General features: G+C 49.6%; 1 protein-coding gene across 6 annotated transcripts in view; it reads left to right on the top strand.

Annotated features, from left to right (window-relative positions):
* Window positions 1–17,789, top strand: part of ATP8A1 (ATPase phospholipid transporting 8A1) — a 1,017,459-nt gene that overhangs the window by 313,765 nt on the left and 685,905 nt on the right. For 4 of the 6 annotated variants that reach the window (XM_085642166.1, XM_085642168.1, XM_085642167.1 and 1 more), the window contains exon 9: window positions 920–1,047. In XM_085642166.1, coding sequence (XP_085498292.1) covers window positions 920–1,047 — 128 coding nt within the window. Of the gene's footprint in view, window positions 1–233; window positions 723–919; window positions 1,048–17,789 lie in introns of those variants that run through there. The other 2 variants (XM_085642170.1, XM_085642171.1) reach the window with 2 other exon arrangements.

Consider the following 17,789-nt stretch of genomic DNA (forward strand, 5'->3'; position numbering starts at 1 on the left):
GGGGCAGTGCTAATAATAGCGCCCAGAAACCCCATCCCCGAAGCCATTAATGTGAGGCATTAGGTTTGTCATGTTTACGTCCGTATGCCTTGCGCTCCCTAGTGCTGCTGCTCATTATTCAGAAATGTCGTGCGTGAAGACAGATATTTGTTCTGTGTTTGGTAATTGCGTCTCAGCCAACAAACATCCCGTTTCCCTCGTACTCACGAGGGCTGTAATTCAGCGCGCCCGGTGTTCGCGTGCCCGCTGCTGCTGCCGCTTTAGAGCACTCGGCTGCCTCTGCCCCTTCAGGAATGAACAGCGTAAGGAAATCCGTATTCACGAAGCATCCAGAAGCCATAAACATTTCCCGCTCCCCCGCCGGGTAATGAGCTAGAAGTCCTCAGTCTCTCAAGAGGATTTACTAAGTGCATCGAACTGCAGGTTGGAAATGGAGAAGCCTAAATTCCGTGCCCATGATGCACCATGTTTACTCGCAATGTGTATTTGTTCGCCTCGTGTTCACCCCGTGGGGGTTTCTTGGTGCAGAATTACAAATGGGTGGTGTTACCCAGCGCAGTGGTACTCATTTCATCCTCCTCAGAAGAGTGAAAGGCTGATTGAAATCCTGGGATTAGAAACTGTGACCATGAGGTCAATGCCTTATTCCTTCAGTGGACGCACTACTCCCCTGAGCCCCCCACCAGAGCCGACATATAGGATGTGATGGAGTCTGGCAGCAGGTATTGCATTATTACAGTTGTAAAACAATGCAAAGATACTTGGCACGCGCATTACAGGATAAATACACATATAAATAAAACACGTGCTTAAATATGCTCATGTGTTTATGCAGTCTTTACATTTAATCTCCAATATCTTTCATGTTTATATTAAAGTATTTTGATAATGTTTGAACAAATGTTTTCCCTCCCCCCAGGGTTTGCCGCTAACGTCAGAAATAAGGGACATTGATGGTTTGATGAGGCTCTCTGGCAGGATTGAATGTGAAGGGCCTAACCGACACCTCTACGATTTTGTGGGAAATATCCGGCTGGACGGACACGGGTAAGTGGAGTTTTTTTTTTAGTAGAATGTGATCACACATCGAATATGCCTTCTTTACAGTATTACATTTTCAAGTGCTCCTCCTGTTGACCTATCTGTCCTGTTACAGTGCTTTGGCACCTGCGGGTTTTAGTGCGCTTTATACACTTTTATCATATTATTTCATATCATTGAAATGTCTCATCTAAGCCCCAGACAGTGTAGAAGCAATATGGGATTTTTCATCATGCCTCATTTGTGTATTCGTTCACTTAACTTGATACATTTCCTCTGATGGGACTGTGTCCCCCGGTTAACTGATATTTTGCTGTAAGCTATATCAAAATGTATGGATTGAAATTGTCTCTTTAATAGCAGTTTACCTTATTTGTAATTGTCCAAAACTTCAGGCAATGAGGTGAACGTGCTTTGACATCTGGTTCCTCAGAGTCCAACATGATTAAAATTTTTGCTTCATCACGTTTGTGAGGGACTTTCTTTTCACAGCTATTTAAATTAACCATCTTCTGCATTTCAAATGCAGTCTTCCAGGTAGAATGTGTTCGATTTGTTGTCTGTTCCGTCGATTTCTATGACTCCATTCCCGAGGTGGTGGCTGAGCCCCGAGGCAAGGGATAACTTATCCTGTATTGTTGCACTGACTAGGGCATAATGCTGGAACCCTTTCCAAACTCCGTCTCACTTGCAGCTTAAAGATGTATGTGGATAATCAACGCGCCAAGAGTTGGTACTGTTTTTAATCTCCTCTTTTGCCCAATACTCTGCTATTGGTAAAGCTTTTTCCACAGAAAATCTGAAGGTCACAGAAAGCAGATGATTTAGCAGGGGGCAGACAATTTCTGTTCCTTGAGAAAGGGAAACCTGTCTGGTTTCCACCGCACCATCAAAAACCATTTTCCTTGGATGACATCCCTTGTCTTTAATCTGAATAAAATTTGCCTCACCCGAAAGCCTCAAACCCACCTTTTGCCATTAATAACCTCCGGGTTGCCAAGTCCCTTGTTAGTGACCAAACCGCTCTGGAACAAATCTGTCATAGAGAATTCATCAGTTCTCAGTCCGTCGCTTTGAATCCTAATTTTCATCGACGACCAAATCTTAGAGTGACCGTACCCTAACTAGTGAGTAAATCTTCCATTTCATCCCTGAAGGAGATGCACCGTGAAGAAGAGAGTGAAGAAGAGATAGTGAAACCCAAAAGTTAGTGATTAGGACTGTATCAGGACATTTATCATTGCTGTTCTCCACAGAGCAAAAGTGTAGAACCTCCTATAATGTACATTTCTTGCTGATTTTCATTTTGTCTTCCCAACATATGTTCTTTGTACACCAGATTTGTGCACACGATCAGCAGTCACTGGTACAATCCCCATAATCTTTGGTTCCTCCTAGTTATTGATTTTTAAGGAACTCTGAAACCGTTTATTGAACCTATCATTCTATTGTGGCAAAATGATTAGCAACCTGCTACAGTTACATCAGAGAAACCACTAGGACCCGACTTCGCCACCGCCATTCCCAATTGATACAAGACCTTGTGCAAGGACTGACCCATCCTTCCAAGAAGAGGCATCACCGTCGTCCACAAAACACGCATTACCCCTGCCCAGAGGACACAACGACCATCATGGAGCACCCCCACTTCCAGATCCAGACCAACCCCAAAACAAAACTCCATGGAACCCTCATCTACAGGCCGACAGGCCCCCGTGCTCCTGATCCGACGCCATCACCGGTCTCCTCGCCCCCTATGCCCTCGCATCCACAGGCTACATCCTGCTCAGAGACCTAAACTTCCACCTGGACAACCACAAAGACTCAAATACCGCCTCCCTCCTAGAAAACCTCTCCAACATAGGACTGAAACAACTAGTCACCGCCCCATGCACACAGCAGGACACACACTCGACCCCGTCTTCACCGAAGGAAACTGCGTCACCTACAGCCACACCACAGAACTCTTCTGGACAGATCACCACTGCATCCACTTCTCCTTCAAAAAACTCACCGTACACAAGCACAACCACCACCTCCCCTGCAGAAGCTGGAACAAAATCACTGAAGACCAGCTCACCTCTGCCCTCGTCGGCACCCCACCACCGACCACATCAGACGCAAACACGGCAGCACGCAATCTCCACCACTGGATAACGAACTGCACCAACACACTTGCTCCCTCAAGAAAGCTACCACAAGACACAGCAAGAAAGCAAGCTGGTTCACCCCTGCACTCCAAGAATCCAGACGCTCCTGCGGACGACTCGAAAAGACATGGAGGAACAACAAAACCCCAGAAACGCACGCCGCCTACAAAGCAGCCACAACCATACTCCACCAACTCCTCTAATCCACAAGGAAGAAATCCCCCCAAGATAGAATTCTCACCAACGCACACAACACCATAGAGCTCTTCTCTATCATCAAGGAATTTGCAAAATCCTGCAGCGAAACAAGACGTCCCACCCTTCCAAGACCTCTGCAACAGACTCCGCACCTTCTTCCACCACAAGATCAAGATGTTCTATGACATCTTTGACAACCAAGACCCCCATTCACTGCTCCAGCTCCCCCCTCATGCGATGTCACCCAACAGACCCTGCTCAAATGGATCCCGCTCATGACAGAAAACACCTTGAAGACCATGAAAAGCATCCATTCCGGAGCACCCTCAGATCCCTGCCCGCACCACACCTTCCACAGAGCTGCCTCAGCCATCGCACCCGAACTAAAATGTCGTACGATCAACTGCTCCTTCGAGACCACCACCTCCCCCGATGACTGGAAACACGCCGAAGTCAACCCCCCTACTGAAGAAACCTCCGCAGACCCGACGGATCTCAAGAACTTCTGGTCCATCTCCCTGCTTCCCTTTGCAGCCACGGTCATTGAAAAGGCTGTCAACACCCAGCTAACAAACTTCTTTGAAGCTAACAACATCCTGGACATTTCCCTATCTGGATTCCGAAGCAACCACAGCACCAAGACCGTCCTACTTGCCACCACCAACAACATCTATACCCTCCATAACCAGGGCGAAATGGCAGCCCTCATCCTCCTGGACCTCTTGGCTGCATTGAACACGTCCCTCACTGCACCCTAACCACCAGATTCCACGACTCAGGCATCCATGGCCCCCGATTTGATCCGCTCCTTCCTCACCTGTAGGGCTCAGCGGGTAATACTCCCCCCCCCCCCCCCCACCGCTCAGAACCAACAGAGACCAACAGCTCCACCCTCTTCAACATCTACATGGCCCCCCTCACAACATTGTCAGGAACCATGGTCTCAACATCCTCTCCTACGCTGACGACACCCAGCTGATCCTCTCCGTCACCAACAAACCCAATATCACCAGAAACCACTTCCAAGAAGGGATGAAAGCACTCTCCACCTGAATGAAGAACAGCTGCCTGAAACTCCACTCAGAAAAGACAGAAATCCTCATCCTTGGCACCACCCCCTCTGCATGGAACCACTCCTGGTGGCCGTCCGCCCGCTGAAATCCCTCAACCCCGACGGACCACGCACAAAACCTCGGCATCATACTAGACTCATCGCTCACAATGAACTGCCAGATTACCGCCATCTCCTCGACCTGCTTTAACACCCTCCGCATGCTTTGAAAGACTTTTAGTTGGATCCCAACCGAAACCAGAAAAACTGTCACGCATGCACTTATCAGCAGCAGACTGGACTACGGCAACGCTTTCTACGCCGAAATCAACAAGAAACTCCTTTGCAAATTCCAGACTGTCCAGAACTCCGCAGCCAGACTGATCCTCGACATCCCCTGTCGCAGCCACATCACCCAACTCCTCCGCGATCTCCACTGGCTTCCAGTCAAAAGAAGAATAACCTTCAAACTCCTAATCACGCATACAAGGCCCTTGACAACACCAGGCGTGCATACCTGAACTGCCGTCTCTACTTCCACGCACCCAAAAGACACCTCCAATCAGCCCAGCTCTCTCTGGCCAACGTCCTGTGTATCAGCAAGACTAGAACGGGAGGAAAGTCCTTCCCCCTACCTCGCAGCCAAATCCTGGAACACCCCCCCTCCACATCCCTCAATCTCCCAATCTGGTCCAGTTCAGGAAGGATCTCAAAACCTGGCTTTTCGGATGACCCCAGCACTCAATGAAGCCTCCCCCCTTCATTCCCAGCACCTTGAGATCCTTATCGGTGAGTAGCTTCGCTTTACCATCCCTGATTGATTGATTGATTTATGATTTATTGATTGATTGAGGAGATATAGCTGAATTTGTGTTGCAGGATGAAGAAAGAATTGTGTGAGAAAAAAACAGGCTACACAGGATCGTATCGTCCATTTCCATTTACTTTTAGACAGGGCTTTGAAGTATATACATTTACCCATTGCATATAAAGAGAAGTAATACTACTTACAAGATTTTGAGTAGAAGCCCAGGCATTTATCAAATCAATCCCCATCCTAGAACATTTATGGCATAAGGTTCGGATGCTTTTGAAAACACCTGCCCCTTCTCCTGCAGTAATAATGAGTCTAGAGACAGACAAGTCTCTGGATTAAGCTCTTGTGTTGCTCAAAGGCCATTGAATGTGAAACTATTGTCTCGGCAGCCTAAAGGTAATGAAGGTACAAAGCAGGCACATACACAGCCCCCCTAAATAATGAGTGTGGATGATTATAGACTTTTGTGGAAAGGAAGAGCTTCATGACTGTCATCCTGATCAAGGCAGCAAATATCAGAGCCCTCTTACAGAGTTATATTTGACAGATGTGACCAGGTAAAAATCAAAAGTAATTTGAGGAAAGGGGAGTTAGCTTCTGCAGCAGCTGGAATTGCAGCAGTTCATGCAAATGAGGATGGTTCTGCAGCACATCGTTACGACCAGATGTTTAGGGAAAGATTATAGATATGCTCTATGATGCAAAGACGATCTTTAGAAAGTAAGCAGACGAAGCCCCCAGACAACAAAAATTGATTTTTATACCACACATCTACTATGGTCGCTACAAAACAGATGCTCTTATTCCTAAACTCTGGGCATCACTAAGAGGCGCAGAAGGAATTTTCACAAAGAACTCAGTTAAGGGAAAATACGGTGTTAATCCACAGTTCACAGCTGGGTCTACTTGTCCAAATCTCAGGAGAACTTGATTCACCACAAGTAATGGCACCCATCTTTTTTCTTAACAGTGGGTAGCAGAATGTCACAGAAGATTCAGTTGTGCAAAACAATCAGTTTTGACAAGTGGACACTGGACAGACTTAATAATGGGCACAAGTTTGTCAATAAGTCCACCACAAAAACATGTGGCCAGTAGAAGCCCTTGTAGGAGCTACAAAAGGCAATTCTAAATGTGCTGCTAAAGTTGGCCATGAAGAAGGTTCCAATTAAAACATAGGACTGGAGGGTTTACTCCAGGTATTTTCTAGTCAGAAAAACCATTGGGAGAGTTGAGGTCTACCGACCTCAGGAAAGTATTTAGTATGATCACTTTTTAAGGCATTACCTTTCTTCTGCAGCAAAGGTAATATCTAGTTAGTGTCAGCTTTCAGGATTCCTATTTTCAATTACTTATGTATCCAAACTATTTTGTATTTCTTTGTGGCTGGTCGACTACAAATTTGAGCGGCTTCCTTCTAGCCTAAAGTCTTCCCACAGACCTTTTAGCAGATGCCAGACTCAGCTTGTGATCTCCCTCGGGATTCAAAAGCAGCACGTTTTCAACAGATTACATTTGTGTTTGCAGCTTTGTTTCCACCACCAGCAACCTCAGCTGAAAGATAACTTTTTTATTTCTGTGTTAGCCATAGTTAAGTTCTACCTGCACAGAAGGAGTTATTATAGGAGCAGATCAGCTGCTTGCTGCTTTTGACCAATGAAGTAAGAATAACCCTCCACCAAAGAAGGCATCATAAGGCGGGTCTCACATTTATAGCCTTGTGTGATGCTAAAGCCAACTGTCCAGCTGCAAATGCATGTTTTTTACAAGACAGCGGTCAACATTTGTTGCAATGAATGCAGAAGTTCCACTTATGAACATTTACAGGACAGTGATGATGAAGAGATTCCATTCCTTCACCTTGCATTATTATTGTTAACCTGTTTATGTTTTGCTATTTCTATTGTATATAGTGCATTGTTCTTGTTCTTTCATGGTTTTATTTAAAATTGAATAAAGGAATATTAGATTTGATTTGACTTCCAAGGTAGCTGACTTGATGGAAGCTCTTTCATGAGCTCTGTGGCTTGGGAAGGTAAACCCCCACCCCACCACAGCGAACATCTCTACTTTTATCCCCATAGCCCCCCACCTACACGAGGGTCCGATGCAGATGCTGTCCATTACACCATTATTCCGCAAGGGTCTCTGCCCCAGATCCAACCTGGCGCAGTCGGCTACAGTTACCACAAAGGGAGACTGCTCCGCCCTGCCCTTAGTGATAGGAACTGCTTTGGCAGCCCTTCAGAAAAGGCTGCAACCAGCAAGATGACTAGAGCAGTGGTGTCGGGCAATGGAATTAATGTGCCTGTGAATGAAAATTCAACCTGCTTTAAAAAAAAGTATCAAGTGAGTGAGGCAAGGAAGAGGTTGAGGTTAGCTTGGCGTGGCTCCAGCTATTCTGTGCCCCTCCGCATCAGTGCTCTTAAGTACTGCTCTCAGCTGAATAGGAGCCAGGCACAGTCAGCCACGAGGCAACAAAAGAACAATGGTGTAAGGAGGTGGAAGGGTGTGTGTGTGCCTCAGAAGCCCTGTAAACTGACACATCTCAGAGAAAGTGGGAGGCCTTTAATTTTTTCTGTAAACACTGGCTATGCCATGCTAGCTCAGAGATCGCAGGACACTGCCAGAGCATTTGTGAATTACTGTGTGGATGTGTGCTGTGTATAAAGTCAATTTCGCAATCTGCTGCACATCAAGAAAGGCGACAGCCTCCTCTAAATAGGCTTGTGTGAGTTTTCAAATGCTCATATTAGGAAAGATCAGCTGTGTGCAAAGTACACTGTGTATGGCGCCCGCCACAATGCCTAGTGATTTATGAACACAATTCTCAATTCATTCATATTCAGTAACATCTCACCATTATCTGAACTGTGCGAAATTTAAGCAACTTGTTTTTTTTTTTTTTTTAAACCTTTATTACAGAATGCAAAAGATATACAAAGATGGGCCTACAACCTTCAGGCCGGCCGCTAGCAAACAGTGAGACCATAAAATACAGTTATTAAACACAAGCGGCAAGTGATAAAGGTCCCAGAAGTCGAGGGAAGCGTTGGCGGCCACACCGTCCGGACCCCCCAACTGGCGGTTCCATTTTTTATAAGAAACTACAAACAAATCCACAAGGCAGCAAAAGTCAAAGCAGCATTATGAGCTCCCCTGGGGAGGACCCTACCGATCCACAGGAATAGGGGGGGGGACAGGCCGGGACAGAAACAAAGTAGACACAATACCCAGAACCAAGGTGACAAGCAGACTAGGGAGACTGGGCCACTGCCAAGTCAGGCGTCAGCGGCGGGGTACAAATCCCGCCACGATAGGAGTTCCAGGGGCCCCACACTTTCACCCATTTCCCAGGCTTACCTCTCGCCACATACACTACCTTCTCCCGAAACATACACCAATCCATGTTGTCCTTCCACACCGAAACCGTTGGTGACCTCTGGGAGCCCCACAATTGTGCTATGTCACGCTTGGCCACCATATATCCCAGGGTCACCCACCACGTCTGCGGCACCGTATAATCAGTCTGCTCCCACACATTTAGCAGACATCTCCTAGCCTCGGGAAACAGCGCCACATGCGTGACCGCTTGCAACACCGCATGTACACCACGCCAGAATCGCGCCACCTCCGGGCATTCCCACAAAATATGGATGAAGGTTCCTAACAAACCACACCCACGCTTACACAGCCCATCCACGGCATATCCCATACGCATCAAACCCGGCCCCGAAACATAGACCCTGTGGAGTATTTTGAGCTGGACGAAGCGAAGGCGGGCCGGTATGGCCACCTCTTTCGGGGAGGCCACCGCAGACACCCAGTCCTCGTCATCCAGCTCCAATCCATCGGCGACCCATGCGTCACGAAGGCCAGTCAGCCGTCCCGAGCGATCGTTGATGAGCTTTTTATAAATCAATGAGATAGTGCCATCCGGTACATGCCCATCTAGCACTCTATCTTCCAGAGGGGAGCACTCCGGGATGGAGGCAACATCCGGGAATACAGAACACAGCGCGTGACGAACCTGTACATATCGGAAGTACTCCCTGTCCTGCAACTGGAATTCCTTCTGCAGCACATCAAACGTTTTGAATCCCCCCCCTCGTCCAGAGATCGCCCACCCTGCTGATGCCTATCATGTCCCACTTCTCAAAGCCTTTCGAGGTCCACAAGCAGCCCAGTCGCTCAGATGCATACAGTGGCGTCGCCCGGGTCAACCGATCCTTCCACCCCATCGCCAAGTTTGCCGCGTGCCACACCCGTACCGCGACCCGCGTAGGGCCCGTCAAACGAGCGTCGAGCGATGTAGAGTAAAGCGCACGATTATAGTCGCCACCCGGCAGTAACAGTTTGTCCATTTCAAAAGCCGGGTTAAGGGCGGGCCCATAAAGGCCGTGGTTTATCGCAGCCAGCTGGGAGGCCCAGTAATACCGTTTGATGTCTGGGAGGGTGACCCCCCCGTCATACCACGGGAGCGTCAGCTTCGCGAGGGCGATACGCGGCCTCCCATCCCAAAACAGGTGGCGCTGCAGACCCTCCACCTCCCGAAAGTAGCGCACCGGGACGACGCCCATCGTGTTTTGTAAAGCGTATAAGAAACGTGGCAATGACATCATCTTAAACAGCGCCGCACGGCCGAGCGGCGAGAGCGGCAAGCGCCTCCAACGCGCTACATCCTCCTTCAGGCGCTGGAGGGGGGGGGGAGTAAGTTCTGTTTATATCGGGCCGCAGCGTCCAGGGTAATAAAGATACCCAGGTACTTAAATCCTTGCGGAGCAACCTGGATAGGACAACCCCGCGGAAGGATAGGAGCCTCCCCCGAAAGGACATACACACAGGATTTAGCCCAGTTGATGACTAAGCCGGAGTTGCGGCCGAATGAACGCAACACATCCACTAACACAATCAGTGATTTGCGCGGGGAAGCAAGATACAAAAGAATATCGTCCGCGTAAAGGGATACGCGATCCTCGTACTCGGGGGTCCATCGGAGACCACGAATCGAAGGGTGCCACCGCAGCCATTCCGCCAGGGGCTCCAAAGCAAGCGCAAAAAGGAGCGGCGACAGCGGGCAGCCCTGCCGCGTGCCCCTGCCCAGTTCAAACGGAGCCGATACTCTACCATTCACCGCCACCTGCGCCAGCGGTCCGGAATACAACAGTTTCACCCAGCCAATGAATCCCGGGCCAAACCCAAACTTAGCCAGCGTCGCCCAAATATATGGCCACTCAAGCGTGTCGAACGCCATAGTGGCGTCCAAGGACGCCAAAATGGCTGGCTCTCGTATGAACGGGACCCTCGCGAGCACCCCGTGCAGATGCCGCAAGTTAAGCGCGGTGTTGCGATGAGGGATAAAGCCGGACTGGTCCTGGTGGATCAGATCGCACACCACGCCAACCAGCCGATTAGCCAGCACCTTGGCGAGAATTTTCGGCTCCGCATTCAGCAGCGAAATGGGCCTGTAAGACGTGACCCGATCCCGCGGCCTCCCCTCCTTATGAATAACCACAATAGTGGCAAGACGCTGGTCCAGCGGGAGGGAACCCGCCGACCGGGCCGCGAGGAACATAGCACGGAGATGCGGAGCCAGCGTATCCGGTCGTAATGTGTACAATTCAATGGGAAGGCCATTAGGACCCATGGCCTTGCCAGAGGCGACCGAACGTATGGCGAGGGCAATCTCCTCAGATGTCGGGGCCGCGTCCAACGACAATTTATCCTCCTCCGAGAGGGAAGGCAGCGCAATGTCTTTAAGCAGGTCATGGGAATCCTCTTCCGAGCGGGAAGATACCGGGGAATACACCCCACGGAAATACTCAGCGAAACAATCAACAATTTCCTCCGGCTCAGTGACACACACACCATCCAGTCTCTCAATCGACGGGACAACTCGACTCGCTCTCTCCTTTTTATCCAGCCACGCAATCAATTTACCAGCCTTATCACCCACATCATACAGTCGCCCCTGTTGCTCCCTACTCAGGCCCCTAGCAGCCTCCGTGACTAGGGCCCTGTAGTCCGCCTGTTTGAGTCGGAGAGCATGCTGTTTGTCATCCGTTACCCCACACTCCAGACCACCCTCCAACTCAGTTATCTCAGATTCGATACGGGTCACCTCCTCCCGCTCGCGCCTCCGGGAATGAGAAATGAGGGACAGGGCCTCCCCCCGGAGTACCGTCTTAAACGCCTCCCACAAAGAAACCGCAGACGACACAGACCCCACATTGTCTTCAAAATATCGTTCAAGAGATTTAACCACATCAGCGCGAATTGCGGGGTCACGCAGGTACCAGGAATTAATCGGGACCACCCTCCCCTCCCCCCTCGGGACAATGTCGAAGTGCAACAGGAGCGGGGAGTGATCTGAAATACCCCGAGCCAGATGTCGTACCTCCCCGACCCTCCCCGCCTGTGCTGCTGGCATCAGAACATAATCAAGCCTCGAAAGACTACCATGAGCCCCGGAATGAAAGGTGTATTGTATCTGCGTAGGGTGTTTCAGCCGCCAACAATCCACCAGCCCCAGGGTATCCAAGAGGCCAGATAACCAAGCTTGGGCACGGGGGAGATCCCTGGGAGGGTGACGATCCTCAGTTCCGGAAATTACAGCGTTAAAATCCCCCCCAACCACTAGAATCCCCTCCGGCAGGCCAAGAAGAAGGCGCCCCAAATCAGCAAAAGTAGTTGTCTGCAACCCTGGCGGGACATAAACAGAAACCAAAACAATCACTTTACCCTCCAGTCTACCCACCAGAGCCGTATATCGTCCCCTATCATCATGGAGCACCTCATCAACCTCCAACGGGAGCGAGGTTTTAACCATAATGCCCACACCCCTCGAACCAGATGTGAAGCCCGAGTGGGCTACAAGGCGATAGCCCCGTCTGTTCATGGCACGAAAGGAGTTTCCAATGAGGTGTGTTTCCTGCAGAAATACTATATCGGGTGAAATTCGTTTTAAGAACTGCAGGACCACTCCCCGTTTTATCCTGTCCCCCAGTCCATTAACGTTCCAGGACAAAAGGCTCAGTCCCCTACCCCCCATCATAGCCAAAACCAATCAATCTCCCCCCAGAGAGCACTTTAGCGATAGCACAACAATACTTCTGCCTTGTGGTACAAATTAACAATACCCAACCCCAACCCAACATCCCGAACAAAACTCCCCCCTCCCTGCACCCCTGCATGAGCCCAAACAGCCCCCCCAACTTGCAGTGTGCCTGTCGCCCCTGTGTAAACTAAACTACAAAGACCCCCTAGAGGAGGAAAGAGAACCCCCTCGAGACACAGCACCACCTCCAATGGAGGGGAAACAAGACACAACAGTCAAGAGACCCTAAGCTTGGCCGAAAGGTGGCATCATCAGGAATGAGCCCCAGTGTCAATACCTCATACCCGGTCCGGTGGGCACTCTCCTCCCGCCGCCCCCATCCCATCCCGATCATGTCCCCCAGACAAAGTGTCTAACCAGTCCCCGGCCATCTCAGGACGGTCAAAAAAGTGAGTGCGACCATCAGCCTCCACACGCAGCCTGGCCGGGAAAAGCATGGCGTATTTTAAGTTCATGTCTCGAAGCCGCCGCTTGACGCCCATGAAACTCAATCTCTGCTTCTGGACCGCCTGCGTGAAATCAGGATAAAAGTTCACCTCCATGTTCTCCAGCTTAAGCGGCCCTTGCAGTCTGGAAGCTTGCAAAATCGCATCCCTGTCCCGAAAGTTGAAGATACGGGCAATAAGAGGCCGCGGAGGAGCTCCGACCTTCGGTCTGCCGCCAGGAACTCTATGGGCCCTTTCCACCGCAAAGAATTTACTCAGTCCTCGAGGCTGGAGATGGGTAGAAATCAGGTCCTCCACAAAGAGATCCGCCGCCGAGTCCTCCCGTCCCTCGGGCACTCCGATAATGCGAATGTTATTCCTCCGGGCCCTGCTCTCGGAGTCCTCCAGGCGCCGATCCGTGAGCGCACTTGCCTGCCGGAGCCGGCGCACCTCCGTCTGAAGGGCCGCTACCTCAGTCGTGAGGCCCGACGCGGTATGGGCCAAGGAGTCAACCCGGTCATTTGTCTTAGATAGATCTGCTCTAACAAGGTTGACATCGATGAGGACCGCGTCGAGTTTGTGCGCCAAGGTGTCGAATTGTTGGCCCACTGAGGTCTTCATCTCAGCAATGGCGCCCATGACGTCCTGCAAAGTCAGATCCGTAGGCAAATCCGGGGCATCCGGGGGACACTCGGAAGACTTGTGCGATCCGCCGGGAGACCCCTTCGGGAGGGTGTAGCGATCCATAATGTTGACTTGAAGTGCGGTGCCACGCCGGGTGGATTTGGCCTTCAGCCGATCTCCATCCTGCTTCGTGGCCATTGTCGTGTATCTCGCACCCTCACCAGTCACGCAGTGGAGAGCAAGCAATCAAGACCAAGAGCCCCGGGGGTCACCTCAGGAAGGCGGAGCGGGTCCCCGCAGGCAGGCAGGGTCCCCCAGCGAGGCCACCACCACACAAAGAAGCGCCGTAATCCCACTCGCGATGACGGCAAGGGGACTCAAAAGCGAAAGTGAAAGTGTGGGGTACGCGACTCGCCAGGCTCGGCCCGCCGTTGTTATTCACTTCGCCACTGGGTCACCCCCAAAATCGAGTCCGGGGTCAGGAGAGAAGCAGGCCGCAAACTTCAGTCGATGCTCACCCTGGCACCCGGGGTCCGATTCAAAAACGGAAAACGGGTACCACCTCGGTTCAGGTTCACCGACCCAGTCCCCTCGACCGATTCAGGATGAAGACAGGATAAACGTAGGAGGTTGCGGAGGTCCTCGGGAGCCTCGCACCTACGCGGCCATCTTGGTTGCGCGCTAGGCTCCTCCTCCGAAGCAACTTGTTTTAACTTAATTTTAATCCAGCAACATCAGGAGTGCGGAGAGCTCAAACTGACCGTGGTCATGGACATTAAAGAGGACCTGAGCTTTTGTATTGACAGTGGCCATCTTTGTAAAGGTTGGCCTTATTTTCCTTCTGACTTCTGACTCCTGTGATTTGTATCTGCCACAGCACAAAGTACAATTTAATGCCCCCTGCAGGCTACTTTCACAGGCATTTACTCCACCCAATCTTGAAACAGGAGTACAGAGGCTCTACGATGTCCCCTTTCTTTCTTGTTTTGTTTTTCCTACGTGCAGGGCCTTAAAGAGGAACTAGTTAGCTGCTATACTAATCAACCGTTCCTCCGCTGGCTACTTTATGAGCAATGGTTCACATTTCTCTTACACTGAGGGGTGTTATGGACCTCCAGAATGGCCCGCTACTAAAACTGGTAGAACTTGCAGAACGCTTTCACAAGGGCATGACCTACAGAAAGGCCCCATTACAGAATTTCCTTAAAGGTCTCGGCAGACCTAAATCTCAGTGGGGCGCCAACTAGATACCTCTGGGTATACAGCACAACCAGCCATTGCAATGGCGACAGCAATTGATAAATCAATTTGCTGTGTGCTGCGTCCATGCTGAGGTCCTCTGAGACCTAGCAACGGACTCTCACCTGTTGTGGGCTGCTGTTGGGGACACTGGCACCTCTGTTTAGCTGCTATTGTCCTGAAGTCTGATGAGAGTGGTGTGGAGGTATGTATCTGGACAAGTGCTTGATAAGCTCGCAATGATGAGAGCGCCACTGAAACCTAGCCCAGGGAAGTGCCGGAGTAGCTGGGAGGGAGTGTGCCCTAACATTGAATGCCGGCTTAGAGGAGATTGTTTCCCCGGCCAGGCAAAAACTTCTGTTATCCCTCCATACCTCCTTGCCTAGAAAAGCATTTGAGACATTGCAAAAATTAAAAGATGAAAAATCCCTCACAGGCGTCTGGGTCTAAGATCATAGAAATAGAAAGAGGACTCCCCTCTTTGAGGGAGGCAGCCATTTCAGGTCAATCCTAGAGATGAAGATGGGGTCATAGACACCAAAAAAGATCTTGGACATTCAGCTGTACCTTCTCCAATAATGAGAATAGATATTGAAAGATGACCACCCTTGACTAAGGGATGCTCGACCAAGAACATATGTAAAATTTGTTAAAATAGTAAGTGAACACCTCCGTATAGACCATCTTGGCCTGCTATCACTGGCCCCTGGAATTGGGTAGCTGGAGCCCCGGATCCTCTTGTACTGCCGCTGCCCTGAGATTTGTCTCAGGATCACCGGACCCTCACCTGTGGATCGCCAAAGGATAAAAATTCCAAATATTCTAAGAGAACCTCGAGAGACAAATCTGCAATCTCCTGTCTTTCCTTGCCCTTCCACAACCCTGAGTCAGCCTCGGCCACCTCCCTGTAATCACTGGCAATGTCTATTAAGATAGAGAAAGCTAGGATTAACTAATTTAATATCATATACCCTCCAAATCCCTCCAAAACATCAGCAAAAAGATTTATACTGTATGCCCTGTACGAATTTGCAAATACTCACTTTGCTGATCAATATCACAGTGTCTGATATGGGAAGCTTGAAACAGACCACCTTCTTCACCCGTAATCCCGCATCATGGTCTCACATCTTCCACAACAAACTCTTTGCTAATCTTCTACTAACATTTATCATGGCTGCAAGCTTCTCCCTCATCACTATTTAAAAGAACTACCACTATCTATAGGAATGGTAAGATACTGATTCAGTCCACAGATTTATGTCTTTCATTATTTTACTATATTTTCCCAGTCCTGCTCAGTGCCCTATCACAAGCTTCCTCTGTCTCTCCCCCTGACACGTCACCCAAACCCAACACACTTAAGTCAACGCCTGCTTCAACACTCCCTCACCACCCCTAATCCGCACTCAGGGATCTGAATACCAATCCCTAACAAGGTGCTCTTACCCTCTCAAGCATACCTCCTAATGTCCACTACACCCCTCCAATAATTACCTCCCATTCCCCAACGCCATCTTTTTTCCTCAATAATTTATTTCCTCTCAACTCCTTGTCATGATTAGCTTGCACTGATATCCAACCCACATATTTCATCCCTGGAATATTTGGAAACTACAGCCCCTTCTAACCAGACGCCACTGGCAGGCTACCATCATACTATTCCCTCGTGTCAATCCATGCCCCCACTCACCTTGCTTATGCACACAAGAAACTTTCCCCCTCCACAATGACAAGTCCCCTACCATATTGGAAACACCTACACACACCACTGACCCACTGCAGGTTAGTTCCTTCTACCCCTTCAACATCATCTCACCCCTCATCCACCTGGTTACAATCCCTATGATATTTCACATTACATACCACCTCATCTGATGACTCCTGCTCACGCCACCGTGCCTTCTTTCCCCCTTGTTCTACTTCACAAGAAGTCTCCTCCCATACCGAATCCACACATTAACAATCATAACTCTATATCTTTGCACTGACACCCGCTCACCTGAACAATCAACTTCACCTAAAGCTACCTAGTCCCGACTCTGCACAAATCCCCCTCAATCACTGACTACAGTGCACTACTCGTTCACTCTACTACTTCTCCTCACATAACATCCGCACACCGCAAAAATACCAACCATTCCCACACAGCAAACTCCCAAACATCCCCACTTCACTTGACTACTACTACATGGGGCTCCCCTAAACTGCTTTTTACACTCTCTCTGCCTCGCTCCCCCACACAACTTAATCCCCCTGACACACCAACACTTTCCACCACATATCCTCCCGCCCACCCTTAATACTCCTTACCCCAAGTTCCAGAACACAAACTAGATGTCGTCCATTCGAAACCTTTACAGCTCAGTGAGACTATATTACAGCTAAGCTCCAGACTATCGTCTTCTTTAGACTCTCTTCCCCCCAGCTGAAGACCCACTATCCGTGGCACTCAATTCCAAGGAGCAGTGATTTACCTTCACACCCATTCTCTCTCATGCTGACATTGTCGATCTGCTTGAAAGATACAGCACCCAGTCAGCCTCAACCCCTCTACTTCCTCTACTCCTTCTACCAGCCCACCTTCGACAACTCCAACCAGTGCAGAATTCCGACTATCTCCTCAACTCGTTCCAAACACCAATCCTGCCCTAAGCAGACACCTGCTAACAGGAACATTATCCCTATCATAACAAAAACCCCTGGCACTCCCGTCCCCCTCTCCAAATCAGTTACCTCATCTTTACGCTGCATGCTTTACAATTGTAGATCTGCTATGAAGCACAAACTAGAACTTTCTCACACCATCTCACTACAACCATGACCTCTTTAGTCTTACCGAGGCCTGGTTCATTGACACATACCACTACAGTTTTGAACTTCTGCTGCCTCCAAATTAGTCCGTTATCAGAAAGGACCTGGTTGGGGGAGTTGGGCGAGGTATCACAGCTGCTAACAGAGATTCACTGCAATACAAGGAGATATCAAATGGCTCTTTCTCCACATTCTGTTGCCTCACTCTGGACCTATGTGCTCAACACAGTTCTCCTTTAGAATAAATGCAATCTGCCACCTACCAGGTTTTAACACTGCCTTTGCCGAGGAATACATCAGCCTCATAATTAAC

The sequence above is a fragment of the Triturus cristatus genome, chromosome 2_2, assembly GCF_964204655.1.
Source record: "Triturus cristatus chromosome 2_2, aTriCri1.1, whole genome shotgun sequence".
Lineage (NCBI taxonomy): Eukaryota > Metazoa > Chordata > Amphibia > Caudata > Salamandridae > Triturus > Triturus cristatus.